The sequence below is a fragment of the Pagrus major genome, chromosome 4, assembly GCF_040436345.1.
Source record: "Pagrus major chromosome 4, Pma_NU_1.0".
Lineage (NCBI taxonomy): Eukaryota > Metazoa > Chordata > Actinopteri > Spariformes > Sparidae > Pagrus > Pagrus major.
Genome location: NC_133218.1, coordinates 29399750 through 29416224, shown reverse-complemented (window position 1 = coordinate 29416224; position 16475 = coordinate 29399750). Strand labels below are relative to the sequence as shown.

The following is a 16475-nucleotide window of genomic DNA, read 5'->3' as shown; positions in this document are numbered from 1 at the left end:
TAATACTTCACAACGAGCTCAAAGAGATGCAGAACAGCAGTGTGTGCGTGTGTGTGCGTGCGTGTGTGTGTCTGATAGAGGAATGTAAAAGTGTAAAAGCCCAGACTGGTGGTGATGTCACTCTATGGCTCTCCTCATTAAGTCTGGTGCTGTCATCAATCAGCAAAGAGCTTGTTGGGCTTTGGGTCAGAGAGTGGTAAATCAAAGGAGAAACATCTCTCCGCCACCACTCACACAAACACACACATTTTTTTTTCATTTCCAATTGTTAAATCAATGATCTTTATTGGCATGAAACTTCTGAAACAGTACTTCCACTTCATCTTTCAGTCCGTCTCTCCCTCTCAGTGCCATTACCATCTGCAGTAAAACGCATGGTCGAGGTAGACTTGTACACATAAACTCATGAAAAAATACACGGAAATACACATGGACACGAATACAAACACACCAGCAGATTTGCCCCCATTCTGTCGGGTAAGGCTAGCTCACCTTGACAGTCGCAGCATGCTTGGTGCCATCTTAATACACAACACCCAAACATGCAGTGCATTCACCAAGGCACACATTCAGTGCAGTGTATGGGCATGAAAGCATTTAATGTGAATGATTTTTATTTAAAAAATCTTTATAAGCATAATATGCAAAGGTGAACAAGTTTAATTTCATGGCAAAAGATTTAAAGAATTTCCAGGGATATTTGCATCCATTTTCTAAAAAACAATCACATAAAAGTGTGAATTAAAATTGCTGCAGGTTGACTAAATGTAGTTATGTAGCCAGAAGCATATACTGTAGGGCAAGAAGGAAGTAATTAAAGTGAACATTTATGTTTAAGCAACATATTTTGTTCCCATGCTAAAAAATTATAAAACACACAAGGTAGCTTTTGTAAGATAAGAAAGCACTCAGTCTTATTTTGTTCCATTTCTGTTTCCATACCTTTTCCATATTCTAATAAGACTCAACTCATAAAATATGACTTTATTAGGATCTGATTTAGATTTAGAATTAGAATTTGATTTAGTTCATTGCTTTGGTCAATTTTTTCTTTTGTGCTCTCCAAGTACATATTTTTCATGCGTGTGTTTCCAGTGGTTGTTATCTCTGGGCTCTGTTGGGCGTGTTTGATTTCCATTTCTGCTCTTCCCTGAGCTACATAACACATTTAGAGGCTGATTTCTTAGTTTCAATATATGTGTTTGCTTCTGTTTGAGTGAGTGTGTGTGTGTGTGTGTGTGTGTGTGTGTGTGTGTGTGTGTGTGTGTGTGTGCATTTGTCTGTTTCATTGTCCACATTCATGCATAAGAGACATCTTATTTTCCAGCGCACCACCACCACCATGGTTTCCTCTTGCAGCCCATACAAACAAACATACCCCTGTTTGCAGATGAAAACAAATATTGATGAAATCAAATTAGGAGAAGAATATTTGATATCTGAGCTTAATGTTTGGATTAAGTTGGGCTGTCTCTATTGGATTAAGCCTGTGGGCATTGGAAGCATGTCATCAATATGAGAAAACAGAGGAGGGAAAACATTTCTTTTTTCTGTGCATTGCTTTTCTTCTCTCTTATCTACTTTACTTCTTGTGTTCACTCTCTGTCCCTGTGTTTGTGTCAGTCTAGTGCTTTGGGTTTTAATAAGGTGAGACAAATCTATTGGTTTTAATTAGCGATAAAATTAATCTGTTTTTATCTAGGAAACAAGGAGGAATGTTATTAGGATACAAATCAACAAAGTGTTTTCTAAATTTAACCTAGAATTTAGCCCTCAAACACTGCAATATGAGTTTATTTTACAAAAAAGAACCCACATGTTGTTAAACAAAACTAAGAGTGATTCTGTGGATAAGTGCACAGGCATGAGTATAGTATAATATGCTGATGTAGTCACTACAGGTCTCCTATGGGATTGGGTCTTTTGAATATCTGCGGTAAGATTTAGAAAAGAGAGACATAAAGCTATAATATCCATTTCTTTGTGTGTGTTGTGATGCTGGTTTTGTGAAAGAAGTCATCACGCACAAATGCACCTACATATTCAGTCTCTAAGGGCACGTTCAGTCTGTGTTGACTCTCCTGTCTGTCCGATCTCCTGTGTTTGTTTTGTCATCAGCATGTTGACAGTGTTTCCATGACGATGTGCCTGCGATGACACTCAAACACACACGGCTTTAGGTGCCTGCTTTGAAAACACACGTTGTTTAACACACACACGCACACACTCAACACAAATATTCACACACACACACACACTGGTATTACCTCTATCAGGTCACACCTTGGTGGTGACACTCACCTTATGCCTTGAGAGTGGAGCAACCTGACACATCATACGGACACACACAACTTGCTTCACACATCTTGCTTGCTGTTGCTGTCACCCTATATCAGAATAAAAAAAATGTAAAAACAGAAGAGGCAGCAGCCTATGGAAGCGGAGTGGCATGCATAAATAAAATATGATCACGTCAAATTACTTTTACGAATTTCAACGCTGAAACGTGAATGAAATACTTAAAGAATTACACTAATTTAAAAGTGCTGTCTGATGGAAATGTGTTTTTTGTTTCTGACCATCCTCGCATTACAACCTCTCATTAAACTTAATTTTAATAATTTTGATTCTAATTGCTAAAAAAAAAGTAATGAAAGTTGTTCTGTAGATGGATGTAAAAGTGAGAAAAAACACAAATATTGAAGTAGTGAGATTTGTACTCAGCAGCCCATTGCTGTTTTTCTTATTAGTTTGATTACATTAGCAAATCAAATTCATTTGTCTATCAGCCTTTGAGACACAGCCTGCAATCTGAGTACACTGACTAATCTGCATCAAATAATGTCTGTCACACACACACACACAAAACACACACACAAGAGAGAGGCCGCATACATAAGCATGCATACACAAACACATACATCGTAAGTACATGTGATCACACAGAAATACATTTCTAAATACACATACACCCACTTCTAAAGCAGCTCTAATACACAGTGAATGTGCACGAATGCACACACACGCAGACGTGCACAGTTTTATAATACGTGACATCAGATGAGCAGTAACAAATAAATCAGTGCACCATCTGAGCCCATCATCATCTAAGTCATCACTAGCAAACAGTCAGCTTTTACCACTTTCAATTTGCTTTTGTGTGTGTGTGTGTGTGTGTGTGTGTGTGTGTGTGTGTGTGTGTGTGCGCGTCTGAGACAGAGAGAGAGAGATGATGTGATGTGATATGATATGATATGCTGGCGGGGCATAAAGATAGATGATCATAATTACGCACAGGCCAAACTCCATTTCAAATCATCATCATCCTATTCTATCTGTTGGAGCACACATGTACACACACACACACACACACACACACACAGACCAAAAGCAATATAAAGAGTTCACACACACATACAGGGATTCACAGACATCCACACCCACATATCACACACCTATGCATGCAGCAAATCTAGTGGAAGGAGGGACAGGCTTGTCATGGTATCACATTATTTCTGTCGGTTCATGCAAAGTTCACAGACAGGCATGAAATAGTTATTCTCTCTCTCTCTCCACATATTCTCTGTATCTATGTTTCCTCACTGTTTCTGTCTGTATCGTCCTTTTTCTTCCCTTTATCTTTTTCTTTTCTCTTTTTTCTTGTTAACTCTGCCCAGTCTCTGTTTCCTCCCTACCATTGTTTCTTCATTTCTTCAGCTCTCCCTTTCATTGTTCCTCACCTCCTTCTCCTCTCTTCTCTCTCTTCCCGCCTCATACTTCTCCTGTGTTTTTTGTTTATTCCTCACTCCTGCTTTGTTTATCTCTCCCTCTTTCACGTGTCTCTCCTGCCTGATGCTCCTCCTGCCATCCTGTTTCCTCTTCCACCTCCCCCCTTTTTTCTAGCTCCCTCTATTTCTCTGTCTTTCTCTCTCTCTTCCTCTCCCATCCTCCATCCATCGTTCTTAAATAACAGTCCAGAGGATTCATCCTTTCCATCAGGGAATAAGCAGGTGGGAAAATAGGATTGGAGCGTGCCTGTCGCCAGCTGGGGACGACTTATGGTCTGTGCGCACAACACACACATAGAGGCAAATTTTATATATATATTGTAGAGGAAAAAACCCACAAAGACAGACACATCTCAGCACATACAGAGGAAAACGCCTGCTGATAAGCAACAGTTGGGGACTGCCCTTTACCTGTATGTGGTCCAACAGTGTTGAAAGGGAATATAAAATAACTATTTGTTTAATTGTTAAATTAATTGCAACAATCCATTAGCTTGTTGTTCTTTTTGTCTAATTTAAGGTACCTAAATCTCATATACACCTCAAAATGCTGGCAATACATTAATCACGCTGGAGCGCCTCGGTAGCCAAGTGGTTACAACACATGCATCAAAACTGCAATTTTGCCAGTTTGATTCCAGCTGGCGGCTGTTTGTTGCATTTCATGCCTCTCTCTACCCAAATTTCTTGTCTGCCTTCTCCACTATCACTGTCCAATAAAGGCAAAAATGCCAAAAAATTAATCAATTAATTAACCTCTTAGTGCGTACGAGGCAAATTTCAGAGGTAGCATAATAATATATTACTTGGGGTTTTGGTGCACACACACACAGCCTGTCTTGTGGTTGGAGTGTACATTGCTATAGTAGCTACCTACGGCTAAAGTTTGTAAAGAGGGTACACTGGATGAATAATTATCAACTACAAGAGTGCTAGGCATACATTTTCTTTGTGTTCAGTCTGAACACACTTTTAGGGATACTGTTCCTCCAGCACAGAAACTCTAACAAGATGCCATATGATCAGAACTATAACCACCACTCCTCAAGGCAATCAGCCTTTCTTAAAGCAGACATTTTGACAGAATATATTACTGCAGTGTTAGGCCATGCGTCATGCCACACTCTTCATATCCATTTGAAGATATTTCCCTGCTTTTGAGACTGCCTGAGCACTTTTTCAATAATGCACGTTGTATAGCGTGCATGCGTTCATACACAACACTCCATCCTCATACCACTGTGTCACTTCCCACCTGGTATGTGGCAGAGGACCGTGTCTGTGGTCTCAGCGCCTCACTCTGTACACACACACACACACACACACACACAGCAGTAATAATGTGTGTGTTTTTTTGTCTATTTAATCTTGATGGGATGTTTCATCTGCAGGCTGCTATCACAGCTGGCTGCCTTATTGTCTGGGTCAGACTGATGGGTATGTGTGCCACTGTGAGCGTGCGTGTGTGTGTGTGCGTGTGTGTTGGCCTCTGTGTGTGTCCTCACCCATATGCATTTTCAGTTTGTGTTCCAATATTAATCTGTGTGCACATTATATAGCTACAACTGTTTGTTTGCCTGTACGAGAGCAGACACGTTTCACATATATCTAAACACTGCATACCTATATGAACAACATGTACATTATGCGAGTGTGTGTGTTGTGCATGTGTGTGTGCTGTCCATCAAGCCACACACACAGCCGTACCAAACCATTGGCTTGGTTGCTGATGATGACATATGAGTTCCTGGCCTTGGTAATGGCTGTTAAATCTCATAATTACACGCTTCTTTATTGCAATGCATAATGACCCCGCAGCACTATTGGACAATTAATTAAGATTTTCAGCCCAGGCTTTTTCAGGCCCAGATGAGGAGGTGGAATGAGGTCTAATGTTCTTGTCTTCGAGCTAGGACATTAAGGCATGATGCTGTAGGAGAGAAGGCTGTCTCCCTGTGTGCATTCGTTTTCATCTCTGTCTTTCCTTCAGTCTGTGTATGTGTATGTGTGTCTCTCTCTCCTCATTGCTCCATTGTTGAGCCCTTCCTCTCAATGCTTGTCCTGGATGATGATATTGGAGACCATATCTCTAATCTGTGAATGGTAAATTAATCCCTGTGGAGTTACTGCGGTCCTCTCTCTATGGGAAGCTACGGGGGATTAGGAAGATAGAATCAACACGGCCTCATAATCTCATATACAGACACCGGGCCTGGACAGGGACCATTGGGTTTTGTTTTAAAAGCCACAATCAGCAAGTTTGTATTCAAACAGTAATGGTACTATAGCAAAAATGTTACCTCTTTTGAACTTTAGTATTCTTATTTGTCATTTTTATACATTGGTACCCATTTGACAACGAATAATTTTATGTAATCATCTTTGAAAACAGAAAGTGTCTCCTGCCCAGTGGTTTAAACAGCAGCTCAGCCAATTTGCTGATGCTTGGACTATGGATTTTGTCTTTTCAGGAGAAGATGTTATGGCAGGATATTGTTCTGAAAAGTTAATCCACCAAGAGATCAATAGACTGTCACAACCCAGTTAATTGAACAAGCTGGGAAAATGAATTAATTACAGTCTAGATAGATAGATAGATAGATAGATACATAGATACATAGATCAAACTATGCTGATAACATTTTTAAGTGTTGCCAACTAACAAAGCTAAAACTGTGGCTACATACTTGGCAATAACGTATGACTGGATAACGCTGATGGCTTGTGAGGGAGTCACTCTTTGTCTGTCTCATGGAGTCTCTACAGACATGGGGTGACTTTCCCTGGGGTTTGAATTTTGATGTAACGTCCAATCAGTGTCTTAGTGTGTTTCCTAACGACGCTTTCGGGTTAGCGACAAAAGAACGTCATCAAAATAAAACTTAAAACTATAAGTCAGACATACAAAGATTCACATTATGTCCTTTTTATTCTTTAACTCACATTTTTACATTTTTCAGCTCAATGTCTTCTGGTCTGTCAGCTATCTGTCTGTGAGACAGAAAGAGAGACAGAGTTGGTTCATAAGCTTCTCAGTTTTGTGCACACATGGTTAATTCCCCTGACAGATATGTGCACACATGCTCACACACGCACACTCACACACACACACTGTGGTCATTCCTGCCTGCATCAGCATTGTATCAAAGGAGGAACAGACAGGATGCAGAGTTAGAGGAAGAGAGGAAGGGGTTGGATTGAGCAAGAGAAAATGAAAAAATGAAAAAAAGGAAGATATAGAAAAAATTATGTTGGAAAACAGAAATTGTGTAAACAATTCCACAGTGTTTTTTTCACCAAGACAGTGTCGTACAGAGCAGAGTATTGTCACTTGAGTAGTAATCTCGACTATGTAGTCATGAAGATGTGGCCCCAAAGGAGCTCACTGTGGCACATGCCCACACACACACATTCACCCACACGCTCCTTGACACGGCCCTAGTGGAGCTAGAAGTGGGTAATTAAAATGTAAATATTGATATTTTATTATTTGAAATGCCTCCACTGCAATGCTCTTAATGTCACTCCATCTGTCGTCTCCACAGAGACGTGGGGTTGCCCTCTACGACCGGCTGCCCCCACCCAAGCAACCCCCACCAGGGCTACAGCTATTACACTCGACAACCATCTCCTTGTTGCCGCGTCTCCATTTTGAGTCTAATTAAGTGTTAAATATTAGCACCCGCAACCACAGAGGCAGCACGCGCCACACATGTGCACACAGAGAATACAGCACACAACCCTTCTCTCCACCTCTGCCTCTCTCCCTGACTCTTTCTTTCACACACACACATAGACACACGCACAATGCACTCATCTCCACTACAGCAATGGGAAGATTTTAAGTGTTAATCTTGCAGTGCTGCTGATGGTGTCTAATGTATGCAATTAACAGTCAGCCAGGGCTGAGGGTTTGGTAATTAGCTGGCTGTTCACACTGATTAGAGGCTACTGCAACCCTATGACTGCTCTACTCTCCCCGAGGCCGCCCGGAGAAAAAGGGGGAATGTGGGGGAAGGAGAGGGGGAGGGTGTAAGGGGAGAGAAAAGATATTTTAGCCAACAATATGAGAGGGGATGAAGGTGAAGGTGATGATGCGTGTTTGTGTGCAGTACTGCTCTCAAATGCAGACGCTGTACAGTCAACCAGGCAGTTATTTTAACAATAAACTAAGATTAACCAGCACCTAACCCTTATCTTAGTCTGTTCTCAACAAGACTGTTTTAGATTTAAAATTAAACAAACAATAAGTATTGGTCCAGTCCGATACATCGATATTTTCCAACTGATTTCAACCGACAATTACAGCCACCTAATAACAGAGAACATCAAGTCAAATCATTGTACCAACTCTTATTGTGATGGCCCTCTGGCAGATACATGCATAGAGAAGAGACTGGGAAACATAAGGAAACTACTTTTTCAACAGTTCACGTTACATGCGCATTAAAGCCTAAAGTAAAGCCTTTATCGGCTGATACAGATGATGCAGCAATATTATTGTGCATCCCTACAAAAAATTTGTGTCTGGTTTTTAAAACATTCAGTTGAAGTTACATTAAGAGGGTTAGGGTTCTTAGTTCTTTTTGTTGTTTCTTTTCTATTACAGCAAAGTAGTGTGACTTGACTTTTCTTTGCAAACTTGGGTGGGTAATACAAACAACAGGATATTGAGTGATGGAAACACCTCCACAGTCTTCAGAGGCTTACTGGTCAAATCATGAGAATTTGCCCCCAGTTTATTTGGTTTAAAATACAGCAATGGTTACTCGGGATGTCAGGTAACATTACCACGTATTCAGTGGCCTCACACTCTTCAATCTTTATACACCCACTGCAGTTATAAGTGACTGCAGACAAATACACATGTATGTATTTGTCCGTAAATGGGTGTGTGTCCTGTGTGTTAGTGTGTCTTTAAGCCCCTCTAAATTAGCTGGTTCTCTGGGTAGATTTGTTTCCATTTCGTTGCGCATCTCTGTGTAATTGGGTCAGCTGGTGGATGTGTGTGCGTGTGTGTGCATGTGTGTGTGACAGCATTTGCCAACGTGCTTGTCGTGTGCGTATCTCTTGTGTGTGTGTGTTGTTTCAGCTTGGCCAAAGCCATCACAGGGGGTCCGTGTTCATTTGGGCCGGCGTCTGGCCGTATGGTACAAAACAGTTTGAGATGTGCATACACACACACACACACACACACACACACTCAAAAAGCATCACAAGGGAGCACTTGCGTTGCACAGCATGCAACAATGTGCACACTAACACAAATTTAAACACAAACACGTACAGAAAGTGGTTGGAGAGAGCACTGGAGCTGCCTAACACAGTGTGCATACAGAACAAAACACACACACACACACACATGCAGGGCAGCGATGTGCTGGTAACTGTTGGAAACTTCACGTGTCCTAATGCAATCTCTATCTCAGTGGGCCAGTAGACTTAAATCTGTCCCCTGCAGAACACAATACGTGTACATGCTGCACATGGACAATCCACTGTTCTCCTCGCACCTACAATAAACAACAAGATGATCATAAAGCAGTTTACATCACAGTTATCAGTACCTCTTTTAAAACACCTAACAAAGAGATTTGGTAGACTACATCAAAATGGATGGCGTCTATTAATGAAAGATAAGATAAGATAAAATTTAGCCTTTCCTTCATCTATCAACAATGATAGATTGCTGTTTCATCTACAAGTCTGTCAGTTTTTAAAGAAATTGATCTACTTCTCTTTTTCTGACAATTTTAATATGGTGTCTATTAGATGTCTACTACACTGTTACACTGTTGTAACCTTGTTGGTTACCACATCATCTGAAACATTAGCACACCATGAGCAATTGACTTGATTTGCCACACTTAAACTACACGTCCAGCTCCCATAACTGTGCTAAGTGTGAATTCAGTTTTGCTGTATTGTGTTACATTTCTGTGACAATGTGTGAACCTCATTCTTACAGCTTCAAGACCGATAACTCTTGATAAGTGTGTGAACCTTTGCTGTTAAATTGTTGAGACAGACTAAAGTTTCCTGTTAAATGTGTCCTGTGGCCATTATCAAATAGGACAGAGCACAGTGTCAACTGTAACCAAGCAAGCAGGTGCTCCAAGAGTGCAAGACCTGCTACAAGTGTGCAAATGGACCATCCACCATATGTATTCTGTAATATTTGTAAGATGTTTTAATTCAGCTTTACACAAACAGTAAAAGAAAATACATTATAAATATTTTTGATTAAAAGCAAAGATTAAAATTCATGTTTAAATAAATTTAACTGGTGTACAATGAGATAGATACAATGCCAGACAGACTGCCCAAATACTATTTGCCCTTTTTGTCCAAGCTCCAGCCTCACACTGGGGGTTTAGTTGGTCATTGGCTCATTCAGATCAAATGTTGTCCAGCAACACTGAGTTGACCTGCTTCTCTGCTGGCATCACCCTCGCCATGTTCACACACATTCACCAGGAGACACACTCTCAGTTGTGATCAAAACAAAATTATATTGAGCCAATACAACAACAAAAAAATGGTGTTGTTAATGAGAACACCTTTTTGAAATCATTTGTGTGTTTCCAAAAATAGCTTTTAGCTTCAGATACATAACAAGAACCACCGTAGATACCAGGAAATAAAAGACATTGAGGATTTAACATGTTTATATTGAGAAATACATGTTTATATTTTCTTTTTCTTTTTTTGTGATCAATTTTTTTATTTTTTATTTTATTTTATTTCATTACATTTCCATTTATCCAGACCCATTACCCGCACCCTTATCCCAGGGGTAACATTGATTATGGATGGCTACATGAAAAAAAAAAAAGAGAAATGCATGTTTATATTTTCTATGGAGTAAAAGACATGACATGGCCATGTTGAAATCACGATTGTGGCATTGGTAAAACCGAGACATTTAATTTGCAGCACAAAGGTGAGCCCTCACAATGTGACTCCCTAAATCAAATCATTTTAAATTATTAAATTCAGTGAGGCATAACATACGTATCATGTAATTATTACAGATATGATTTACTTCCACTTCATCAATCCTTTTTCTTAAAACAAATTTTCAAGGTTTTCTAAAATAGGATCCCCATATACAGTGTGTCAATAGTCCTGTTTACCACTACAGTGACAGATATAACTGGTTGTGTGTTAATAACTGGGACCAAATCAGTATTTTCACAGCTTTCACATGAATACAAACATAAACAGTAACCTTTTTTGATGCATCAGTTATTGCAGATGTACAGGCACTTTCATACAAATGCACACAGACTCACAGTACACACACAAATAGCTCCACAAATACCACAAAGTGTACACACACAAGCGCACAGGTACTCATAAGCATCTCACTGGTTCCCATTTGCCCTGTAACCACAAGAAAACAAATATAGGCCTCCTGGATATGTGTGTTCGTGTGTGTCTGTGTAGCAACTGGGGCATGAGAGAGGGCTATCCTATGTGTGTGTGTGTATGTCTGTGCCAGACTGTTGTGCGGTCTCGGGTGTAAACGTGCAGTCAGGACTCATTTGGCAGACAAACAGGCCGCAGGGTGGCTGGGGAATCGACGTGTGTTTGTGTGTGTGTTTGTGTTTCTGTGTGTGTGTGTCTGATAGAGCAAAGGGAAGAGAAAAAAGAAAGAGAGCATGAGAGCAAGCAGCAGAGGTTAAGTCTGCATGAGTGCACTGCAGCCTCTTTCTGTCAGACCAATGTATGGCACATGCACACACACACATACCTATACACACTCGCTCGCTCTCTGTACCTTCATAGAAACAATAGAGTGTCCTAATATTTAAGCAGACACACCCAAAATAAAACATGAAAACAAATACATAATTTGGGTCATTACTTTGACCTGATGCATCCCTTGGCTCACCCCACTCCTTATGATCACACGCAAACAAAATTAAAATCCGACCTCTTCACCTAAAAAATAAGGTTATATACATATATTAGTAGATAGTGTAGATGTTGCCCTAATTATTTTCACCGGCAAAGGATCCGGTCCAGGAAGAGCTACATTTTTATGTGGAGAGATGATGAGTGGGCACACAAAATACAAAACTTTGACACAAGATTAGAGTTCAGGTTTGTGTCCTGATTTAACTTCTGTTTTTTATCTAAACATAAATGTTAATCATTAATACTGCTTCAGTTTCCATGGGCGGATATTGTAGGGGGAGAAAAAGGACAACATTGAACTTTTATTTTTTATATGAACATTTTGCTTCTCCGTAGATTTGTTTATTACACTGTTTTCTCCTTACCTAATCAGACGATTAAAATCCACAGCATCATATTCATTTAAGTTGTCTTTGCTGTACCTGGGGAGACATACAGTCACATCATAGAAAAAGGACCACACAGAAGAGGAGAGGCAGCAGAGCCTCTCTCTTAATGCAACTGGCCAGTGTTTGGTTTATTCATTCTGGGCTCCTGTAGAAGCATGGTGGTGCAACATGGCGTACTCTTTCTAAGAGGACCTGCTTCCCCTGTAGATTTTAAAGGCTCAGTCTAAAGTAACCAAAACATGATACTTATTTCCAGGTGATTATACACTAATGAAAACATAAGTCTGAATTTTATATTCCATTTCTACCATTGCTGATGTTTGTGTTAATATATTTAAGCAAAGCTTTGAACTTTCTTTTCATGATACATTACTGTACAGTCAGGTCAGCCCACCATCACCACAGGCTGTACAACATCTACACACACACAAACGCACTCATATTCCCACACATAGTGCGAGATGGCTTATCAACAATGGGCAGAAAGGAAATGTAATTAGAGCCAAATAAGGAACCTTCTTTTGTCAAGTGAAATCACAGGTATGAAAGAAAGGTCTCCACCCCTCCCACCTCCACCACCATCTCCCTTCCAACGCCTCTCCCCCCTTCTACTTTCTTCCCTCCTCCATCCCACTCTTTCTCGTGCTCTCTCTCTCTCCATCAATACCTCTCTCTCTCCATCATCAGCACTAAATTCCCATTGATGTTTCTTTTCTTCTGCTGTATCGATCGCTTCATGAGAAGGAGGGGAGGAAGGGAGGAAGGGAAGAAGGGAGAGATGGCGTTATCTGTTAATTAATTTGTCCTGAAGCTGGCCGCCTATTAATCAGACAGATAAGAGGCATTGGATGGCTGAACAGCGCAGACAGGCTGGTGAGGAGGGAAGGGGAGGGGGTCGGGGAGGCATACACATACACAAACACACAGAAATACACACAGATGGAGACGCACATGCAGAGGCTCGTGGAAACATATGTATGGGAATGTATGCAGACAAACATGCTGATGAAACAACACATGTCAGCACACTCTCAGTGCAGTTACGTGTAGTTGTGTCGTAGTTCAGATGCACCATATAAGTATACACATGAAGCACACAAAATGCTTTCACACACCACACTCACCTACACAGACACACCCTGCACACACGCAAACCACATCCTGATAAAAATCATTGATGTACCTCAATAAGAAAAGCTGCACTTTCAGCTCAATAAATTAATCACACAGGTTTTAATTATTGGTGTTACGTGTGTGTGTGTGTGTGTGTGTGTGTGTGTGTGTGTGTGTGTGTGTGTGTGTGTTTGTGAACATGTGTGCATGTAATTAGGAGGGAGATGGTTGTTGATGAGAGATACGTGCAAACCCCAATCAAACATACAGCTCGTCATGCAAACGTGGATGATGATGTTGACACTTTTTTACCTTGTGTGTATTTGTGGCCACTTCTTGAGCCATGCGTGCCCCCAGATCAAATTCCACTAAAGGGGTGTGTGTGAATTGATTGAACCCTCCACACTGCTCCCCATGCCAGAGCGCTGAAAACACACACACATGCAGGAACAAGTTAAACACACAACCAGTGACACCATTAAATGATATTAACCCCTCACTTATGTATTCTTCTCTTCACTTGACCCCGGGGTTTGAACGGATTCAATAAGTGTGTGTGTTAATTTTAGCAATGCCTGTGCCTATTTCCCCTGCCCACAATGAGTGGTGAAGTCCTGAAGACCCCCTAAAGACATGTGAGATGTGAGATGTGTATGTGTGTGTGTGTGTGTGTGTGTGTGTGTGTGCATGAAGACCCCCTTAAGAAATTCACCTCTAATCCCTTCTGATGATTTCATTAAGTAGAAGAAGACACTGCCAGTTGGCAACGATACTGCTCCCTTCACTGTGGTGTATGTGTGTGTATGTGTGTGTGCAACAGTGTCTATCTACTGTATATATACAGTGTGTGTGAGTGTGTGTTTGTGTGTGTGTGTGTGTGTGTGTGTGTGTGTGGTGGAGCTGTTGTACAGTTGTAGATAGGATGAATTAGAGCACATTACAAACAACAATAGCCTGCAACCTGGACATAATGAGACGCCTGCCATTACCCATCAACACACTGTGAGATAAGAGCCCCAAACGCACAGGCATACACACACAAACACACACAAACTGTCACACACCTACCATCTCAAGAGGAGGCACACTGCAGCAGATGTTGTTGAAGAAATATCTTCCTTCTCATCTGCCTGCTTCTCCTGGCAGGATGCTCCTCTCAAACACACACAAACACACACACACACTGGAGGGCTGCGGTGAGGTCTGACAGGTGTGCTCACATGGGCCACTGTCTTTGCCTATGCCTATGAAAGCTTGCACACACACAAAGACACACATAGGCAGGTGTGAATGGACAGGTGTGTGAGGAGAGGACAGCTGTGAGGAAAGGTGTGAGTGGGCAGGTGTTCCATTAAAGAGATAGACAGGCAGAAAGAGGAAGACAGAGAGAGAGAGAGAGACAACAAGCCAGTGTCTGCTGCACTTAAGTGAGGATGTCTTCAAAATACAGTAAAAAAAAAATAAAAAATGGAAGCGAAAAAATATTACAAACGAAATGAAAGTAGAAAAAAGTATACACTGACACCAAAACAGACCAAACAATCAGAAGGCAGCAAGCAAAACTGAGAAACAGAGAGAGATTCAAACATGCAGGATATCCAGACTGAGAAGTATCAAGATGGATGGGGAAACAAAGTGAAGCCAGAATCAGGCACACAGATGGTCAGTCGTAGACAGACACTGACAGATAAAAAAAGCCATGGATTGCGATTGGAGAGACGGACAGATATAGACGTAGGCAAATAGAAGGACATGGATTGACACCGGAGAAAGCAGGAGTTTTGAGGCCATGGCGGCAATTAGTGTGTGTGTTTGAGCGGTGCAGCAGCGATGGCCAGCATTGATCCATGGAGGTTGTGTCAGGGGGAGATAAGGCCTGCCTTTCCCCAGAGAACAGCCCTGGGCACAGGGGAGAGAGGAAGAGGAGGATGAGGAAGAAGAGGAGGAGGAGGACTCTGGTCAACTGGATGGATGGAGGGTGGGCAGGGAGGGAAGGGAGGAGTGCTGATCTTGACCCTCTCACTTCAAAACAAGCTTCATTCTCTCCTTTTGATTCTCTTTGTTCCTCCTTAGTTCCACTTTTAAATGCTGATTTACTAAAAACGATAAAAGCACTTCACAAAAACAGGCCAGCCCATATTTTTCCTTATTTCTCCAAATTCAAAATATCTCATGAGATCTTCTGTTTTTTCTTTCTGCACAGCAGCGGACTGTTTCTGGGTGAACATTTTAATTTACCAGTCCTCTCTTTTCCCTTCCTTCTCCGTGTCACTCTTCCCCAGGTTTCTCTACGCTGTCCTTGGCAGACCAGATGAGTCTACTGCAGAGTGCATGGATGGAGATCCTGATCCTACGTGTTGTGTACCGCTCGCTGTCATTTGAAGACAAGGTTAGTGTCTTTACCTTCATGTCTGTTTCTTTCTCTCATGAAATGTATAGATCCACGTTAATCTGCAACCTCTGTGTGTTTTTCTTCAGTTGGTGTACGCTGAGGACTACATCATGGACGAGGACCAGTCAAAGCTAGCTGGACTCCTGGACCTGAACAACGCCATCCTTCAGCTGGTCAAGAAATACAAAACTATGAAACTAGAGAAGGAGGAATTTGTCACTCTCAAGGCCATCGCTTTGGCTAACTCAGGTTTGAAATCCTTCACTCTCAGCTAATGTTTGTCTGTGTTTTTGTGAGCACACGTCTGGTGGAAAAAGGGTTAATCCCAGGAATCTCCAGTCTCATGGGACCCATTTAAACTGAACCATCAAAGGACTCATTTCAATACTCTGCATCCAAACACACACACACACACACACACACACACACATACACACACACACACACATGCAACTGCGACATACGACGCATACTTCCACTCTCAGACATTTTTTCAAACCTCCAACTTTCAGTGTTGAAGCCACACACAGTTGTCTCATCATACTTTTAATAGTCACACACACCTACAGTCATTTTACACATGCATATACACACAAAGGCACCGTACAAGCATACACACAACCTGAAGCCCACCTCCCACCCCCCAAAACAAAGTGGCAATCCCTTTTACAATTAGCATAGTCGTCTCTTCAGATGCCTGTTAAATAAGGTGAAATCATTAGAACCCAAAGTCTGTCGATAAAGCCCCCTCTCTGATGTGTCCAGCTGCATCGACAGCTGACTGACACAGGCGCGCATGAACACATTCCCTCTCTCACACACACACGCACGCCTTCTTCCTCCCATGACCCGTCTTTTGAACTTTGTCTT

General features: G+C 41.4%; 1 protein-coding gene across 6 annotated transcripts in view; it reads left to right on the top strand.

Moving 5' to 3' along the window:
• Window positions 1-16475, top strand: part of esrrga (estrogen-related receptor gamma a) — a 59746-nt gene that overhangs the window by 38535 nt on the left and 4736 nt on the right. For all 6 annotated transcript variants that reach the window (XM_073464630.1, XM_073464629.1, XM_073464633.1 and 3 more), the window contains 2 exons: window positions 15496-15602; window positions 15692-15854. In XM_073464630.1, coding sequence (XP_073320731.1) covers window positions 15496-15602; window positions 15692-15854 — 270 coding nt within the window. The remainder of the gene's footprint in view (window positions 1-15495; window positions 15603-15691; window positions 15855-16475) is intronic.